The sequence below is a fragment of the Leptonychotes weddellii genome, chromosome 6 (genome assembly GCF_054177405.1).
Source record: "Leptonychotes weddellii isolate Sample4059 chromosome 6, ASM5417740v2, whole genome shotgun sequence".
NCBI lineage: Eukaryota > Metazoa > Chordata > Mammalia > Carnivora > Phocidae > Leptonychotes > Leptonychotes weddellii.
Genome location: NC_138374.1, coordinates 88,880,391 through 88,898,127, shown reverse-complemented (window position 1 = coordinate 88,898,127; position 17,737 = coordinate 88,880,391). Strand labels below are relative to the sequence as shown.

At 37.4% G+C, this 17,737-nt stretch overlaps 1 protein-coding gene across 1 annotated transcript in view; it reads right to left on the bottom strand.

Annotated features, from left to right (window-relative positions):
- Positions 1–17,737, bottom strand: part of MROH9 (maestro heat like repeat family member 9) — a 163,219-nt gene that overhangs the window by 29,476 nt on the left and 116,006 nt on the right. Inside the window, exons 8-14 of the mRNA XM_081823183.1 lie at positions 16,680–16,815; positions 10,522–10,667; positions 8,209–8,358; positions 6,097–6,251; positions 3,839–4,004; positions 2,560–2,702; positions 1,416–1,553 (exon numbers count right to left, since the gene is read on the bottom strand). Coding sequence (XP_081679309.1) covers positions 1,416–1,553; positions 2,560–2,702; positions 3,839–4,004; positions 6,097–6,251; positions 8,209–8,358; positions 10,522–10,667; positions 16,680–16,815 — 1,034 coding nt within the window. The remainder of the gene's footprint in view (positions 1–1,415; positions 1,554–2,559; positions 2,703–3,838; positions 4,005–6,096; positions 6,252–8,208; positions 8,359–10,521; positions 10,668–16,679; positions 16,816–17,737) is intronic.

Here is a 17,737-nt window from a genome sequence, read left to right as displayed (position 1 = left end):
GAGGGAGAAAAACTGTAAGAGACTCTTAATCTCAGGAAACAAACTGAGGATTGCTGGAATGGTGGGGGGTGGGAGGGATGGTGAGGCTGTGTGATGGACATTGGGGAGGGTATGTGCTATGGTGAGTGCTGTGAATTGTGTAAGACTGATGAATCACAGACCTGTACCTCTGAAACAAATAAATATTTAAAAAAAAAAAAAGGTAGTAGGAAGGGAAGAATGAAGGGGGGAATCGGAGGGGGAGATGAACCATGAGAGACTATGGACTCTGAGAAACAAACTGGGGGTTTTAGAGGGGAGGGGGGTGGGGAAATGGGTTAGCCCGGTGATGGGTATTAAGGAGGGCAGGTATTGAATGGAGCACTGGGTGTTATACGCAAACAATGAATCATGGAACACTACATCAAAAACTAATGATGTAATGTATGGTGACTAACATAACATAATAAAATAAAATTTTAAAAAAATAAAAAAAAAAGACTCCAGGTTGGTATTTTAAACCAGTGCTTCTTGATCTTTAATATGTATACAAATTAACCAGGAATCTTGCTAAAATGCAGATTCTGATTCAGTGGGACTGGAGTGGGCCATGAGATTCTAGTCTGCCTTCTATTTTTAACTTCTAGGTGATGCTGTTGCTGCTGGTTTGAGGACCACACTTTAAGAAAGAAGATCCAAAGATACTAAGGATATTGTGACTCTTAACTAGTGGCCATTTGTGGGGTGCAGATGTATCATACTTTTATAAAATAAAACATGTTCCTGAAATCTGTGTGTAAATAAGATGCCATTTGAAATGCATAGAGGGCCCAGAGACCATATAGACTATACTTTCTGGGTTGGTCACAACTTTAAATGGTCTATTATGTTGTCAAGTCTGTGTATCTTGATTCTTGATCAGAAAATCTGATCTCTATAATCAGAAACTTGCTATTCAGTAAGGAGTTAACAAGGAAAAGAAAACCTTTCTACTGCAAGAAAAATAAAAGTTCTCTTTCATTATACTTTCCAAATTTATTTGTCTCATTGAGAACAGATTTTTATTGAACCTCTTTAAAGTGGGAGCACCTCTGTAACTGTCTGATGCCTACATAGCAGGGATCCGCTAACAGCAGAGGAAAGAAAAAGCAAATGTACCTCTAGTTCTCCATAACGAAAAGAGAAATACATTCTTTGGAGGGAGGATAATTGGGTATCTGTATCATCAAGTAGGAGGACAAGGAAAGAGAAAACTACACAAATAAGTAATAAAACCCTAAAATAAGGGAAGAAGTAGATCAAATGGCAATTCAGATCATTAGGGGAGTGAGGGAAGTTGGAGTGAATATTGACTGTGTTCACACATGGCTTAACTGAAGGAAGTTGGAGAAGGTGGGATAGAGACATAGAACCCTGTGCAGAGCCCCTGTTCTTACTTGGCAACAAGGTAGACCCCGTGATGATGAAACAGCGCTTGGTTAAACTGGTTCCAGCAATTCTTTTCGTTTAGAGCAATATCCACCTGTTGCAGTCCAGAACAATTCAGCAGAACTCTCAGGGCGTCCCTGGCATAGCTAAGGTCCCAAAGAAGAACAGAGTCACCACTTGACAGTGGCCTTCATGTAACTAAGTACATGTGACCTGCCTTTTCATTCCAACCTGGGCAGGATGCTGGTTTTGGGAAAGGGGATGTTTCAAAGGAAAACCACTTTCAATGCTCTTCATCTTCCCTGATCAACAGTACATGGGATTTAGGGTTCAACTGACATGGTAGCATGTAAAATCTAGGATTAGTCATGGAGCAGCGTATTAGTTTATTAGCTTAACAGCTTATTAACAAAAGATGTTAAATGATGTGATAATTTGCTAAAAGTGCCCGCTGCTTTCCTTTTTCAGATGCTTTAAATAAATAGTTATATTCTCATCTGTGTGGGATGATTTGGTGCATGTCTGCTTGAAAGACAGAGAATGGGTTAAATATCTTAATGGAATGGATTGTGTCTTGGAGTTCTGCCCGGTTTAGAAGTCCACCCCTGATGAGGGCAAAGAGCAGGCAGTGGGTCCAGATTTCCCCAGAGGGCAGCAAAACTAACTGAATCTCACCTTATGTGGGCAGAATGACTGTGTGCCATCTTAAGGCCACACATCACATCACCAAACACAAAACAACTTCACAGTTCACAGAGCACATTTACACACATTATTTTAATCTCTCACGTACAATTACCCTGAGAAATCACTATCAGAGAGTAAATGGCAGAGCTAGCATGTGTCTGGCTTTGGATCTAATGCTCCTGCCTGCTCTCTCTCCCCTTGGTAGCCTCCCACTCTGGCAAGAATAAACCATGTTCTGTGGCAGTGGTTCTTCGTACACACTGCACATGCTCAGGGAAGGTCCTAGCTAACTTCTAGGTACTTAGGGATTCTAAAGACATTCTCCCTTCAGAGGAAAGAAAACTGTAATAAATGAATGCATTGCTTATGATTATAAAGAGTTCCACGTGAACCCGAGGGACTAGAAATAGTTGACAGCTGGAAGCTTATTTCTTATTGAATCTAAAATAACCAATACAATCTCACAACATCCTGTTCTCTGTCATCAGTCTCAGGTCACTGCTGTAGAAGAGTTGAAGCATGAGGGCCATCAAGAGCTGGGGGAAAAACTGGGCCACTGCTTTCTTGTAAGAACCAACAGGCAACAATGTGCACAGGGCCTGGGATGCCTAAAGGGAAGGAAAAAGAAGTCAAGAATGGAGCATTCTGCCTCTAAACCCAGTCAGCCTTAGTGAGGGGAAAAGGGGGAACCACAACCCCTCCCCTCCAACCCCCTTAAAGAAAGCCTAAAGTGTGCATGTGTATTCATTCATTCTGTAACAGCTATTAAGTCCATTTTGAACCAGGAACTGTGCCTGGTATTCTACGGCAATGAGCTCCCAAAGCACTATCAATAATCACTTGGCTGCCAAACCAGTGGGAAACAAGGTGGTTCCCAAGGACAGAATACATTCCAATGTCCCCTTCATATGTGACCATGAAGAATAGTCCTACCAGTAACCCAGGTCCTCCCTGTGCTTGAGCAATCCAGGCCGGTGAGATATTTAAGAGGAGGCAGGCCAAGTCACTAACAATCATTTGGCCCACTAACCACAGCAACACCCACCCACCGCATCAGGGAAACACATTCCACCACCTCACATTTGTGGAGCACTACCCATTTTATTCCTACTATATGTCTGTAAGACTAGAATTTACTCCCAGGAGTGGTGATTTTACTCCCCAGGAGATATAAAATGGTGGGTACAAATTACATTTGGCCTTCATATGCCTGTAAAAGTCTATATGGTCTAGCTAATGGCTACTCTCTGACACCATTTCTGAACTTCCACCTTTGCTCCATTCTCTCCTTTTGGTTTCCTTGCAGTCACTGATGTACCAGGCAAGCTCTCATCACTATAGAACTTTTGTCCTTCTCTCTGTCTAGAACTCTCTTACCCAGATATTTGCAAGGATCATTCCTTCATTCTTGACTGATGTCACCTCAGCAGAGAGGCCTCCCCCGACCAACTTTCCTAAACCCTCCCTATCACTTTCTTTTCCCCACATCAGTTTATGTCTCTTCTCAGCTTTATATCATCTGACACATGACACATTTTTTTTGTTCATTGTCTGTGTCTTTTACCGGAATGTAAGCTTACTGATCAGGGTGTGGCATATAGTAGGTACTCAGTAAGTATGTGTTGGATGAATGAATGAATGAAAGCAGGACAGTGTCAAGAAGTATGACTGAGTCTGTGGGCAGACAGGGATTTTCATGATCAGAAAAATACCAGGACAAAGAAACACTCATGGTATTCCTTACCGCTACAGGCATCATATTAGTAGTATCAAGAGAGAAACGTCTTCTTTCCATGAAGCTATCCTGCATTTCTCCAGGCTTTCCTTTCAGTATCAGCAAGATTGTCTTCAGCACATGAGGGGCCACACTTGACTCAGAACCTGCCGCCTGCCACATCAGTATCAAAGTGCTGTGAACACAGTCCCACCCCCACCACCATAGTGAGAATCAGGTTGTTCGTTTCCTACTTAATTCCCGTCATGAATCGGGAAAAGTCTTGGGTTTACATGTTTTACAGCAAAGAAATTGCAGACAAGTCTAAACCAAATTGATATGCTCATTTCCAAACGATCCCATTAATCTCTTGTCCTTGAAAACACAGGAAGAATTTCAGTGAGATATTACAGAAAATATAGTCTGCAAGTCTGCAAGTTCATTTCCTAGCACATTTAAATATCTGTCCAGGTCAATGTCAAGAACTGATAAGCTTTCTCCATTCCATACTCTGGTCCTCCCACCTTGTGATCTTGTTTGTCCAGGAATAATAGAATATTAAAAACGTATAAAAATACAAATTAACATAAATATATCAACTTAAAAAAACAAATAAGTAGGAATATTAGGCAAAAAACTATATAAATTTAAAAATTAGAAAAGTAAGTTTAAATTGAGCTCGAAGGAGTGGGCCCTTTTGTGAAATGTCACACATCTAATTAGCGGCACTGATGTCAGTCACTGGAAGCCTGGTTTCTCAACCTCCAGTCCCCTAGCTCCTTTCTACATACCTGGCCACTCTTTAAGATTATTTTTTATTATTGCTTATCTTAAAAACTGCTATATACCTCTGTGTGGGTATATTCCTGATACCTTATCAATCCATGCTGGGTTTTGAACCCTATTTTATTGTCTCTCTGCATTTAGTTCCTAATAGGGAGGTCTGGTCCTCCAGAACACAGATATACCAGCTCTTTAGAACCCATTACTCCACTGCTCCTGCCTTCTGGGCTCAGCTTTAGAATTATGCTTAGAACCACATGGACATCAAATCTCATATGCCCTGTCTCATCCCCTTACCTCTTGATCATACCTTCTAGCTGATTAGATATTCTGTTTCTCTGATTTAGCTCAACTCCAAATCCTAGTCTTTTCTACCTCAATTCTCACCTACTATTGCACAGGATCTGCTGGTGACTATTTTAATTAAGTTTACCTAACTCTAATTATGCTTGCTTTCTGTACTTCCTCATTTCATACTGTTCGTACTGGATTCACTGGCAACTTTTATCAATGTCAGGCTATTCCCTCTCAACAAAATGTTTGAAGGCTGGTAATATATTACATACCATGGGTGCTTAATTCCTGAATGAGAAAACACTGAGTCTTATGAAGATTTTTAATTTCCAGAAATTTTCTAAGTAGTAAAATACTTTGAGTATTTGTGAGCCTCCCAAATAAATATAAGCTTTCAGTTGGGGGAAAAAAAAAGTCGTATAATTGGTTTAGCATTTTGTGGATTTTGATGCCCTTTCATAGACATTAACTCATTTAACCCATATAATTGCTGTATAGATAGAGAATTTTTCTCATCTCACAGACAAATTGAGGATCAAGGAACTTAGAAACTTGTGTGGCTGGGAAGGAATTCAGATCCATTTGTTTCCAAAGCCTGAATCCTTTCTGTAATGTAACTTCCTGCCTTTTATATGGTTAATAGTAAAGAAGTATTACCTTCTTTCTCAAGGTACAAATGATAGAAATGGAGTGATGTCATTTACTACTCTCTTCTAATGTGAGTTAGGCTCACATTGGTATTCTTTTCTCTTTAATATTTCCTGTGATCTTCGATAATGAATTTCAGATAAATAGCTAAGGAACAGCTATTTTTAATGTTTCATTATTGTTTTGGTGGGTGGAAATACCTTACATCTGTTCTTCATAAATGAGGGAAAAAAGCACTATAAATTTTATCACTTATGGGGGAAAAAACCCATCATCACTTTGAGGAGAGGTTTGTTCCTATGGGATATGCAGCAGAACACCATTTAAAGCCTCAAAGAAATAATAGTGACAATGATCATTTATCGATGGTGTTTACCGTGTGTAGGTATTGTATGAAAATATGAATAAAGTGCATGATCTTATTTAAATTTTATGATCATCCTATGTGATGCAAAAATAGATATCTTTTTTCAGAAAAAAAGAAGCCAGGCCTAATTTGCTCAGCTCTGTCAGATTCTAGAGCCTGTGAACAAACCCTTGTGGAAGGGGTGAGGGGGTCTTACTTGTCTGCTGGGACTGGGTAATCCATAAGTTGAAAGATAACCTTCTTCGGTGAAGTGCGTGTTAACAAGGTGATGACCCGCAACATAGTATGCCTCATAACATGAGAAGAATCTTGACGCAATTGCTTATAAATAGCATCCACAATCGTAGACACCTGGACAAGTAATTTAATAGGTCAACAAGAGTCTCTTGTTCCATGGCCACCTCTAAAGCAAGGCATTTCTTGGATGTAAGAATTCAGTTCTTCTCAGAATGGCCAAGGCGGCAATTAACATACAAATAAGCACTAGAGGAAAGCATATTTATGTGTGTGACTACACAATGTAAAATATCTATTGGGATGAGAAATAAGCCTATGCATTTATTGATAGTGGGAAAATACCCATTTTTTTTAAAAAAAGAAGTTTATTTGGGCAAGATAGACTTCCTTATTTAAGACATATAAGCTCGGTATAGGAAAAAAAAAAAACATGTATAATTCAAGTCCTTTAAGAAGGAAGTCGAAATAATGGAACAGAATAACAATGGAACTGTATACTTCAAAAAACCTTTCTGACAATTAAAGAAGACTTGAATCTGCATACAGAATGGATAAACTATGTGTTGGAAGAATGGCCTAGAATGGTAAACGCTGAGTCACATAATCTTGCAAATTCTATTCATAGGCCCCATATCAGTTTTATTTTTTCCCCTTTTTATTAATTCTTGAACAAGGAGATTACTAGCTAGACCTGAAATTTGTCTCAAATTAATGGCTGTATATTCAACATCAAATTTCACCCAAGATAACTTCACTTTTTATTTTGAAACTATTCCTCAGAGATCATAAGTTGACATAATTTACATTCCACTGCAACTGTCTTATATATAGTCAGTTATCTGTGCACATCCCCCTACTTCAAGCAATAAATAAATAAACAAGCAAAGTGTTAAGAGTGCAGGACATTCTTCATACTGCATATGCTCCAAGGTGAACATGGGGGACATGAATGGGGGACACTAAACATTGCTCTTCTCAATAGACCTTTTAACTATGGGTTTAGAACTCTTCTCAACCCCTTTTCCTTTCCATGCAGCATGACCCAAAACAAGCCAGCTATGTCACTGTACACTCAAGTATAGCAATAACGATCTGCTTTAATTCTTAAGAAAAGACCTGCCATATTAGATTTATTTAGAGATTGTAAACCCACATACTATATGGGCAATTCAGGGATTTTTCAGGGATAATTTTAACCATGAACAATTTTCCATTATAACTGATTTATTTTATTTTATTTTTAAAATACTGTATTTAGTTAGTTTGAGAGAGAGAGAGTGCATGTGAGCAGGAGGAGGAGCACCGGGGGAAAGGGAGGGGAAAAGAATCTCAAGCTGACTTCACACTGAGTGAGGAGCTCTGTGCGGCTGGATCTCATGACCCCCACATCATGACCTGAGCCAAAACATATTCCTGTATGAGCTATGAAATGTGAATTGCATTATCTTGTTGAATTAAACGCTGTTATATTTACATCTCTCACTGGCATTGCACAATACAAAGATGGCAAAATTTGTGCTATTTAAATATTTAGTTTTTTTTTTAACTTAGAAAGACATTAAATAGAAAATAAAAATGCCATGACAAATTGAGAGAAAAAGAGACTGTAGAGGAAAGAAAAAAAACCTTCATATGTTTGTATATTTAATGACACCTTTTCCCTATGTTTTGAACAGGAAGCCCCACATTCATTAACACTTGGCCCCACAAATTATGTAGTCAGCCCTACAGCAAGCTGAGGGTCCTTGAAAACTTCCCCTGGTGGTTACGCAGAAGATTTCAATTATATCTGTACTATTTTACTCTTATTAATGTATTCTTTAAGAAAACTGATGAAAATGTGTCAAGATACTATGATTTGGTATGACTCGTAGGTAAACGTTCATGACATTATTTTCTAAACTTTTCTGTGTGCTTGAAATATTTCATCAAAAAAAGCCTCATCTGATTAAAGTAACATAATGCACAATAGCAAGAAATACATAGGAAAAGAAGTAGGCATATAACAAAGGCAACAGAGCCCTTTAGAGAATAAAATCTGTGTTCCTCTACTCACTGTCAAGTATCTTACCATGGTGATCTTATGCGCATGATATTCCAGAGTCAGTTTCAGCATGGTTGACGCCTTGAATGCGATTATATAATTAGGTGAAGAGAGTCTCATCAGGAGACTCCACACAAAGTCAGTCAGCAAGGATGGCAGTAGGGTGTGTCCTACACTCTGAAACCAAAAAGGAGAGCCATGACCTTACGCCTTACCTACAGGAAACATAAGAAAAACTACTGAATTCAGTCATCCTGAAGGAAGCTCCAGGGCCAGGTAGGGCCAAGAGATTTTTGCAGGCCTTAGGCATTTTTGCTGTCGTGGCTCTCTTTCTCCACTCAAAAATGTTAAAAGTCATATTTTACAAATGTATCGATATTGAGATGACTATAATTCAAGTGGAATTACATTTATTTTTTTCTTCTGATTTTTAAAGCAGTTAAAACACTTTTATCTAGATAAGTCAGCTCTGGGACCAGGCCAGGAAAAAATGAAAAACCATGGCATTACAATTAGGAGGAACTGTAAAATATTGATTTTACACCAGTTCAGCTGTTCAAATATTAGAAATTACTGTGAGATTCTTTAGCTTTGGAAATGAGTTTGCTGAGATCAGAAACAAGCATGATCAGTAGATACAGGAGGGGATGAAGTAAGAAAGGCAGGGTGATTCAAGGGTGTGGACTTTTACCCAGAGAAGGATCAAGAAGCAGGAAGAGAGAAAAAAAGGCTCATATGTCGATGATTGAGGTACAAGAACTACAATTCAAACAATCCTTTTTTTAAAGTCAGAGGAATATCCATGGACCATAAAATAAGAACAAAATTACGTGATCTCTCAGTTAAGAAAGATGAATGAGTCACATTTTCTCCCTTCATATACATAAATATATATGTATATATATTGCATATTATATTATAAACACACACACACATATGTCATTTTCCCAAGTACAGAAGGTACCTAATCTTGCCAATAAAAGCTTATCTGCCTCCCTCTTTTTTTTTTTTTTAAAGATTTTATTTATTTATTTTAGAGACAGAGCACAAGAGGGGGGAGCGGGAGAGGGAGAAGCAGACTCCCTGCTGAGCAGGGAGCCCGATGCGGGACTCGATCCTGGGACTCCAGGATCATGACCTGAGCCGAAGGCAGTTGCTTAACCAACTGAGCCACCCAGGTGCCCCATCTGCATCCCTCTTAAAAGGATGGAGCACAGCTCTTTTTGGTCAATAGGGCAAACCTGAGGTTTGAGTGAGAATGGGTGGCCACCAGGCTCCCTCCTACTGGGCACTGGGGAGAGGGGTGGTATTCTTGGAATGCTATGGAAGAAAGCTAAAGGAGGGTCATTAAGGCTTGGTGAGGTGGACTGAGTATCACAAATAGTTTGCCCTTCTTTAAGAAAGCCAGATTTCATTATATGATTTGTTGAATTAAAAAAAAAAAACATTGAGATGGGGGAATATTCTCTTTTAACTATTTATTTGTTTGGCTCAATGTGTGTGGTTAGAAGGCCATCTGTTGGGACAGCCCAACCTAGGCTGCAGAGCTGGGTGAACTCTCAACCATATGGATAAGCCCATGTACTTTTTTTTTTTTTTAAAGATTTTATTTATTTGAGAAAGAGAGAAACAGCAAAAGAGGGAACACAAGCAGGGGGAGTGGGAGAGGGAGAAGCAGGCTTCCTGCAGAGCAGGGAGCCCTATGCGGGACTCGATCCCAGGACCCCGGGATCATGACCTGAGCTGAAGGCAGACGCTTAACGACTGAGGCACCCAGGCGCCCCAAGCCCATGTACCTTGAAGAAAATGAGGGAGTACATGGAGCCTCATGGTTTTCCCCAGGGTTGGGTCAGTGTAAAAACGATTTACTTGGTACTGAGGTTTATCACTTCAATTTAAAAATTTTTTAATTTAATAGGCTTTTTAAAACAAAATCTAAAGCAGGTTATTTTGATGTTTGCTGAATGAAATATAATACTATTGAAAAGCCTGTTAACTAGTGACTCCATAAGTTTGCTAAATAACCAGAAGTTTCCCATCTTTAGTTCATATTTATTAATCAAACAAAAAGAAGTATAAAACTCTTATTTACATTCTGTAAGGATTACATAAAATAATATAAATGGCTATATTCAGGAATAATAGGCATCATTCTTATTCATAGAGGTGAAAATTGGAGAGCCAAATACTCTACACATTATTTACTCTGTGCTTCACTGAACTTTAGAAACATGGAAAACATTTATTAAAAATATAAACCGTTGAAATAAGTTGTCACTAAAAGTAATAATACACATGAAATAAAAGCCATAGAATAAAGTGGGGAGGGGGGCAAGTTACCTGGGTAATTTTAGTTTTGTCCCATTGTGAGACCTTAGGTAGGAATTCCGTATCAGAGGGACTAGGCAGGAGGCACTGATTTCCAGACTTATCATATATTGTGGATTTATTTTTTTCATTATCCGCTGTATTAAGGAAAACAGTTTAAGGTTTATATTTGATCATTAGTTCCTTCTATGACATTGCTATTTCCAATTTCTCCTTCCTACCCAATTCTGGAGATCTAAAGTATTCTGAACATTTAATTCTCTGATGATAGTTTAATCACATCAAATATTATGACAGCACTGATCCAGAGTCCATAAAGTGTTTAAGTGAGGCCTCTGTGAAATATGAATGAAAGACATAGATAATTTTCATAGGTTGAGCAGATGTTGAATACATTTAGGCCATCGCCATCAAATGCATCACTCAGTGCACTGGAAAAGTTGTTGCTGAGTTGGAGTGTTTATTGGTAGAAGAGCAGACTTGGAGGCGTTTTGCAAGGAGCTGGGGAAGTTGTATAAGCAGGAAAGCCAAAAGCTCTCAATGAAAACTTCAGATGCAGACGTCTTTAGTTCCAGAGAAGGTGAGTTTCAGTGATTTCATTTGTTTGTTAACAGCTCTATAGAGATTTAATTGACATACAGCTTATTTAAAATGTACAATTTGGTAAGTTTTTATATATGTATATACCAATGAAAACATTACTGCAGTAAAAAACAAAACAAAACAACAACCATATTCATTCCCTCCACCACACCTGCTCCCTGTGCCCACCCCTGATCCAAAGGCAGCCACAGATCTGCTTTCGGTTATCCGCCTTCTGTCAAGTTTGTATTTTCTATTTTCTAATTTTATATAAGTGGACTCATATAGCATGTACTCTTCCATTGTTTGGCATTTTTCATTCAGCAAAAGTATTTTGTGATTGATCCGAGTTGTATGTATCAATAGTTCATTCCTGTTTCACCGATGAATACTATTCCATTGTATGTATATACCATCATCTGCTAATCCATTTACCTATTGATAGACATTTGGGTTGTTTCTAGTTTTTGGCTTTTCCAAATAAAGGTGCTATCAACATTTGTGTACAAGTCTTGGTATGGATATCGGCTTTCATTTCTCTTAGGTATATCCTAAGTTATGGAATGACTGGATCATTTGGTAGATGTGTGTTTATCTTTTCAGGATACTGCAAATTGTTTTCCAAAATTGTTGAACCATTTCACACTCTCTCTAGCAATGTGTGAGAGTTCCAGTTGCTTCACATCTTTAATAACATATGGTATGGTCAGCGTTTCAATTTTAGACATTCTAGTGGTATCTCATTGCAGTTTTTAAGTTACATGCCTTTTATGACCAAATATTGAACATCTTTTGGTGTGCATCCTTGCCATCTATGCTTCTTTGGTGAAATGTTTCAAAGAACTCAAATTCAAATTTACTATTTTTTAATTTGTCGTCTGTTTTCTTACTGAGTTTGAGTGTGCATTTTTAAATTCTGGATATAGGCCTTTTCTCAGATATGTAACTTGTACATAATCTTCTCCCAGTGTATGGTTTATCTATTCTCTTAACAGTGTCTTTCAAAGAGCAGAAATACTTACTTTTTCATTTTTAAAATTTATAGGTCATGCTCTTGGTGTCGTATTTAAGAAATCCTTGGGGCGCTTGGGTGGCTCAGTCGGTTGAGCATCCAACTCTTGATTTTGGCTCAGGTCATGACCTCAGAGTCCTGAGGTCGAGCCCTGAGATGGATTAGGGGATTAGGATTCTCTCTCTCCCTCTCCTTCTGCCCCTCCCTGCTGCCATCTCCCCAGTCCCTCCTCTTTAAAAAAAAAGAAAAAGAAAAAGAAAAAGAAAAAAGAAATCTTTGCCTAACTCAAGATACAAAGACTTCTTTTAGTTTCATAATTTTAGATTTTACATTTAGTCTTATGGGTCCATTTTGAATTAGCTTTTGCATTATGTATAAGATACAGATCAAAGTTATTTTCTTTTGCATATATATAACCAATTTTTCCAACACGATTTACTGATGTTTTCTCTTTTTTCACTGAACTTCCTTTGAACTTTTATCAAAAAGCATTTGACCAGGTGGGAGGGATGGGGTGGCTGGGTGATGGACATTGGGGAGGGTATGTACTATGGTGAGCACTGTGAATTGTGTAAGACTGATGAATCACAGACCTGTACCCCTGAAACAAATAATACATTATATGTTAATAAAAAAAATTTTTTTAAAAGCATTTGACCATACATATGTGGATCTATTTATAAATTTCTGCACCTGTGTTCTTGAGGAACTCTGGTCTTAGTCTTTTTGTTTTTGTTTTTCTTGTAAAATCTTTATGTGCTTTTGGTATCAGAATGTTGCTGGCCTCACTGAAAGAGTTGGCAAGCATTCCCTCATTCTACATATCTGTAAGAATTTGAATAGGATTGGTATAGTTTCTTCCTTTAACTGTTTGCTAGATCATTTCAATCTGGAGTTTTCTTTATGGGTATTATATTTTCATTTTACTCAAAATACTTTCAATTTCCATTTTTATTTATTTTTTGACTCATGGGTTATTGAGAAGTGGACTACCTAGTTTCCAAATATTTTGAATTTTCCAGATATCTTTCTGGTTTTTATTTCTAATTCAATTCCATTTTGGTCAGAGAATATATTTTGTATGAAATAAAGACACTTTTCTATGGCTTGAATATGGTTTATTCTGGTAAATTTCATTTTTCCTTGAGAATGTTCATTTTTCCATTATTGGTGGAGTGTTTTATAAATGTCAATTAGGTCAAGTTCGTTCAAGTCTATATCCTTAATAATTTTCTGTGTAATTATGAATTATTGAGAGAAGGATACTGAATTCTCTGACTATAATTCTATATCTACTCCAGTTCTATTCATTTTTATTTAATGTATTGATTTTTAATTTTTATATATTTTTGATTTTAGGGACATATGTATTTAGGATTATTATGTCTTATTAATTGACACCTTTATCATTATGAAATGACCCTCTTTTTCCCTGGAAGCATTCTTTGCTCTGAAATATAAATAAATATATAAATAATTATATTTATTTATATATATGTAATAAATATATGTAAACAAATATATAAATAAATATATAAAATAAATATTTATTTATTTATTGTTACATATATATTTATATTATATTTTTTTGATATTGACTTAGCCACTCTAGTTTCCTTTTGACTAATATTACCATGTTATATATCATTTTCCAACTTTTAACTTTTATTCTATTTGTGGCTTTGCATTTAAAGTGGATTTCTCATAGGCAGCATATAGCTGAGTCTTGCTTTTTGTCCAATCTGATAATCTCTGCCTTTTAATTGGAGGTATTCAGAATATTTACAATTACTCTAGATGGCTTTCAGTCTTCACTATTTGTTTTTTACTTTTCCCACTTGTTCTATTTTTCCTCTTTTTTGTTTTTTCTTTTTCTTCTTCTTCTTCTTTTTTTTTTTTTTGAGAGAAAGCTGGGGTGGGGAGGGGCAGAGGGAGAGGGAGAGAATCTTAAGTAGACTTGGCGCTCAGGGGCTCCATTTCATGACCCTGAGATCATGACCTGAGCTGAAATCAAGAGTTGGTCGCTCAACCAACTGAGCCACCCAGGCACCCCTTTTTTGTCTTCTTTAACAGTACTTAAAACATTATATCTCCATTTTGGTTTATTATATGTAACTCTTTGCTATGTCATCTAAGAGGCTGGTTTAAGGTTTATAGTATACATCTTTAACTTTTCACAGTTTACTTTTAAGGGATATTTCATGACTCTGTGCAAGAACCTTAAACTGTAGTCATACTTCCTCTTTCAAGCCTCTGAACTATTGTCATATATTTCGCTTTTACATTGTTATTATTTTTTGCCTTTAACAAGTGATTATCATTTTATTTTATTTTTTTTTTTAAAGATTTTATTTATTTGACAGAGAGAGACACAGTGAGAGAGGGAACACAAGCAGGGGGAGTGGGGGAGGGAGAAGCAGGCTTCCCGCTGAGTAGGGAGCCCGATGTGGGGCTCGATCCCAGGATCCCGGGATCGTGACCTGAGCCGAAGCAGACGCCTAATGACTGAGCCGCCCAGGCACCCCTAACAGGTGATTATCATTTTAAAAGATTTAAATAATGAGAAGAGAATTTTAGTATTTAGCTACATAGTTGCACCCCATTACTCTTAATTCCTTTATGTAGATCTAGATTTTCACCTGGATTTTTTTTTTCTTGAAGGATTTCCTTTAATATTTCTTATAGTGCAGATAGGCTGGTGATGAATTCTGGCAGCTCTTGTATGTCTAAACATGTCTTTATTTCACTTTTGTTTTTAAAAGAATTTTTGCTGACTAAAGAATTCTAGATTGACTTTTTTTTTTTCTTTCAGTACATTGGGAGGCTGCACGATTGCCTATGGTTTTTATTATTTCTGATGAGAAACTTGCTGTCATCTTTACCTTTGTTCCTCTGAATGAAATGTCTTTTTTCCTCTGGCTCTCTCTCTCTTTTTTTTTTTTTTTTAAGATTTTATTTATTTATTTGACAGAAAGATACACAGCAAGAGAGGGAACACAAGCAGGGAGAGTGGGAGAGGGAGAAACAGGCTTCCCGCTGAGCAGGAAGCCCGGATGTGGGGCTCGATTCCAGGATCCTGGGATCTTGACCTGAGCGGAAGGCAGACGCTTAACCACTGAACCACCCAGACGCCCTCCTCTGGCTCTCTTTAAAATTACACTGTTGATCTCTGCCAGAGTGTCCTTCATCTCAGATATTGTAGTTTTCATCTCCAGAGGTTCAATTGAAGTCTTTTAGAAAGTTTTCTATATCTCTACTTAACATGCTCATCTTTTTCTCTGACTCCTTAAATAAATGGAATATATTACAATAATTGTTTTAATGTCCCTGTCTACTAATTCTATCATCTGGGTCAGTTTTGATTAATTTTTCTCCTCATTATGGGTTGTAGTCTGCTTCTTTGCATGCCTAGTAATTTTTACTGGATGTCAGACACTAAGTTTTAACTTGTTGAGTGTTGGAATTTTTGTATTCCTAGAAGTAGTCTTGAGCTTCATTCTGATGAGCATTTAAAGTATTTGGAGATTACTTGATCTTTTAAATCTTGTTTTTAAGCTTTGTTAAGTGGCACTAAAACAATTTAGTCTAGAGATAATTTTTTTCCTTCTAATGAAACAAAACACTTTGAGTACTCTACTTCATTACTTACAAATCATGAAGTTTTAAATTCTGGCTTATGGTCATAGGCACTATTCCCAGCCTTTGTGAGTTCATTGGATTTTTCTCTCTAACCATTCTTCCTGGCCTCAGGTAGTTTCCTCACATGCATGTTCTGATCACTCCATACCTGAATGGTTAAAGGGGACCCTCTGCAGGTCTCTGGAGTTCTCTCTTTGTGCACTCCTCTCTGGTACTCAGACCTGTAAACCCTAGGTATCTTGACCTCTCTAGATTCCTAATTCTGTCTCTTCAACTTGGTGAGACTACTGGATTAGAGCCTAAAAACTTACTTTAGGCAATTGTAATCTCCACCTCATTTGTTCATTTGTTCCCATCTCTCAGGAATCATTGTCCTTTGATATCTGATGTTCATTGCCTTAAGAACAATTATATATATTTATATTTGTATATTTAATAGTCATGTATTATGGGAGGATAAATCTTTTCTCTGTTTAATAGTTTGCTTGGAAATAGTTTGATACTTTCAGGACTTGCTTTTATGCTTTGTTAGGCTGTCCAGAGCAGCATCTACTTTAGTCTTGGGCTAATTTTTCCCAACCACTGAAGAATCTGAGTATTCTATTTGATGCCCCATTAGAGGAGAAAAATATGCCTCCTTTTTAAAAGTCTCATTGGCAATCTTTCTTCTTCTTCCCTTCCTCCCCACAGCATTCCTGTCCCCACCATTAACACCCAACACTAAGTACAGTACTTTATAGATCTTGAAGAACCAAATATTACTAGCATATTTTGATAATTCTAAAAAGATTACAAAATATATTTTAGAAAGTGGGGCTATAGATCTTGGGGTAGGATTTAGAAATCTACAGACATAGAGCCTTCTTGGGACCCACAAGTAGAATAATTAGGGACAAATTCTTAGTATCCATTAGAAGAGATGGTAAATCATTCTTACCATTCTGACACTTTGCAATGCAGAGGAGGTGATACAGTCCTAAGGATGCTTGTTGTGTGATTAAGGGATCATTGTGGCAACACAGAAGAGACAGTTCTGCTGCCAGGACACCCAAACATGGAGCATCAACACTTGCCTGATGGAAAAACAAAGGAGTAAAAAATGTATTTGCTATGCATAGTTAACATTGAATGTCTGCATCTGATCCATATATATATGGATATATATATATAAAAGATTGTGTGTCAAATAGAGATGTACGATTTATGACATTAGCGCTTCCATTAATAAATTTATGCAGCAATTAAAAAAAAAAAGAATAACTCTGTGTGCATGTGCGTGTGCGTGTGTGTGTGTTTGTGTGTGTCTGTGTGTGTGTGTAAGATTGAGAGAGAGAGAGGTGGGTCAAGCAACATAAGAGACATTGAAAAGGGGACATAAGAGACGAGAAAGAAGGAGAAGCAGGCCTTGGAATCCTCCCAGAGGGTTGACTTGGACTCTTTTACCACCAACATTTGCTCTAATCCTCAAAGAATCTATTTAATAAAAGTAATCACCTGTCTTAGAAACAAGAAGACTCACTAGTTTACCAAACCTATATGTAAACAGAATTATTTGTTTAAAAAAATGGTAATGGTACTCAAACCTTCACAAAAGCAGAATGTGTCTTCCACCTCTCTTTTCTTCTTGACAAATTAATCAAGATGAAAATCTAAATATTTGAGCAGCCTGTGTGTCAAGGAAATTGTAGGAGGAAATACATATATTGTAATAGTAGCTTTGACATCAGAAGTAAATGCCCCGAGTTTTTTTTAATTGTTTATTGTTATGTTAATCACCATACATTACATCATTAGTTTTAGATGTAGTGTTCCATGATTCATTGTTTGTGCATAACACCCAGTGCTCCATGCAGAATGTGCCCTCTTTAATACCCACCACCAGGCTAACCCATCCTCCCACCCCCCTCCCCTCTAGAACCCTCAGTTTGTTTTTCAGAGTCCATCATCTCTCATGGTTCGTCTACCCCTCTGATTTCCCCTGCTTCATTCTTCCCC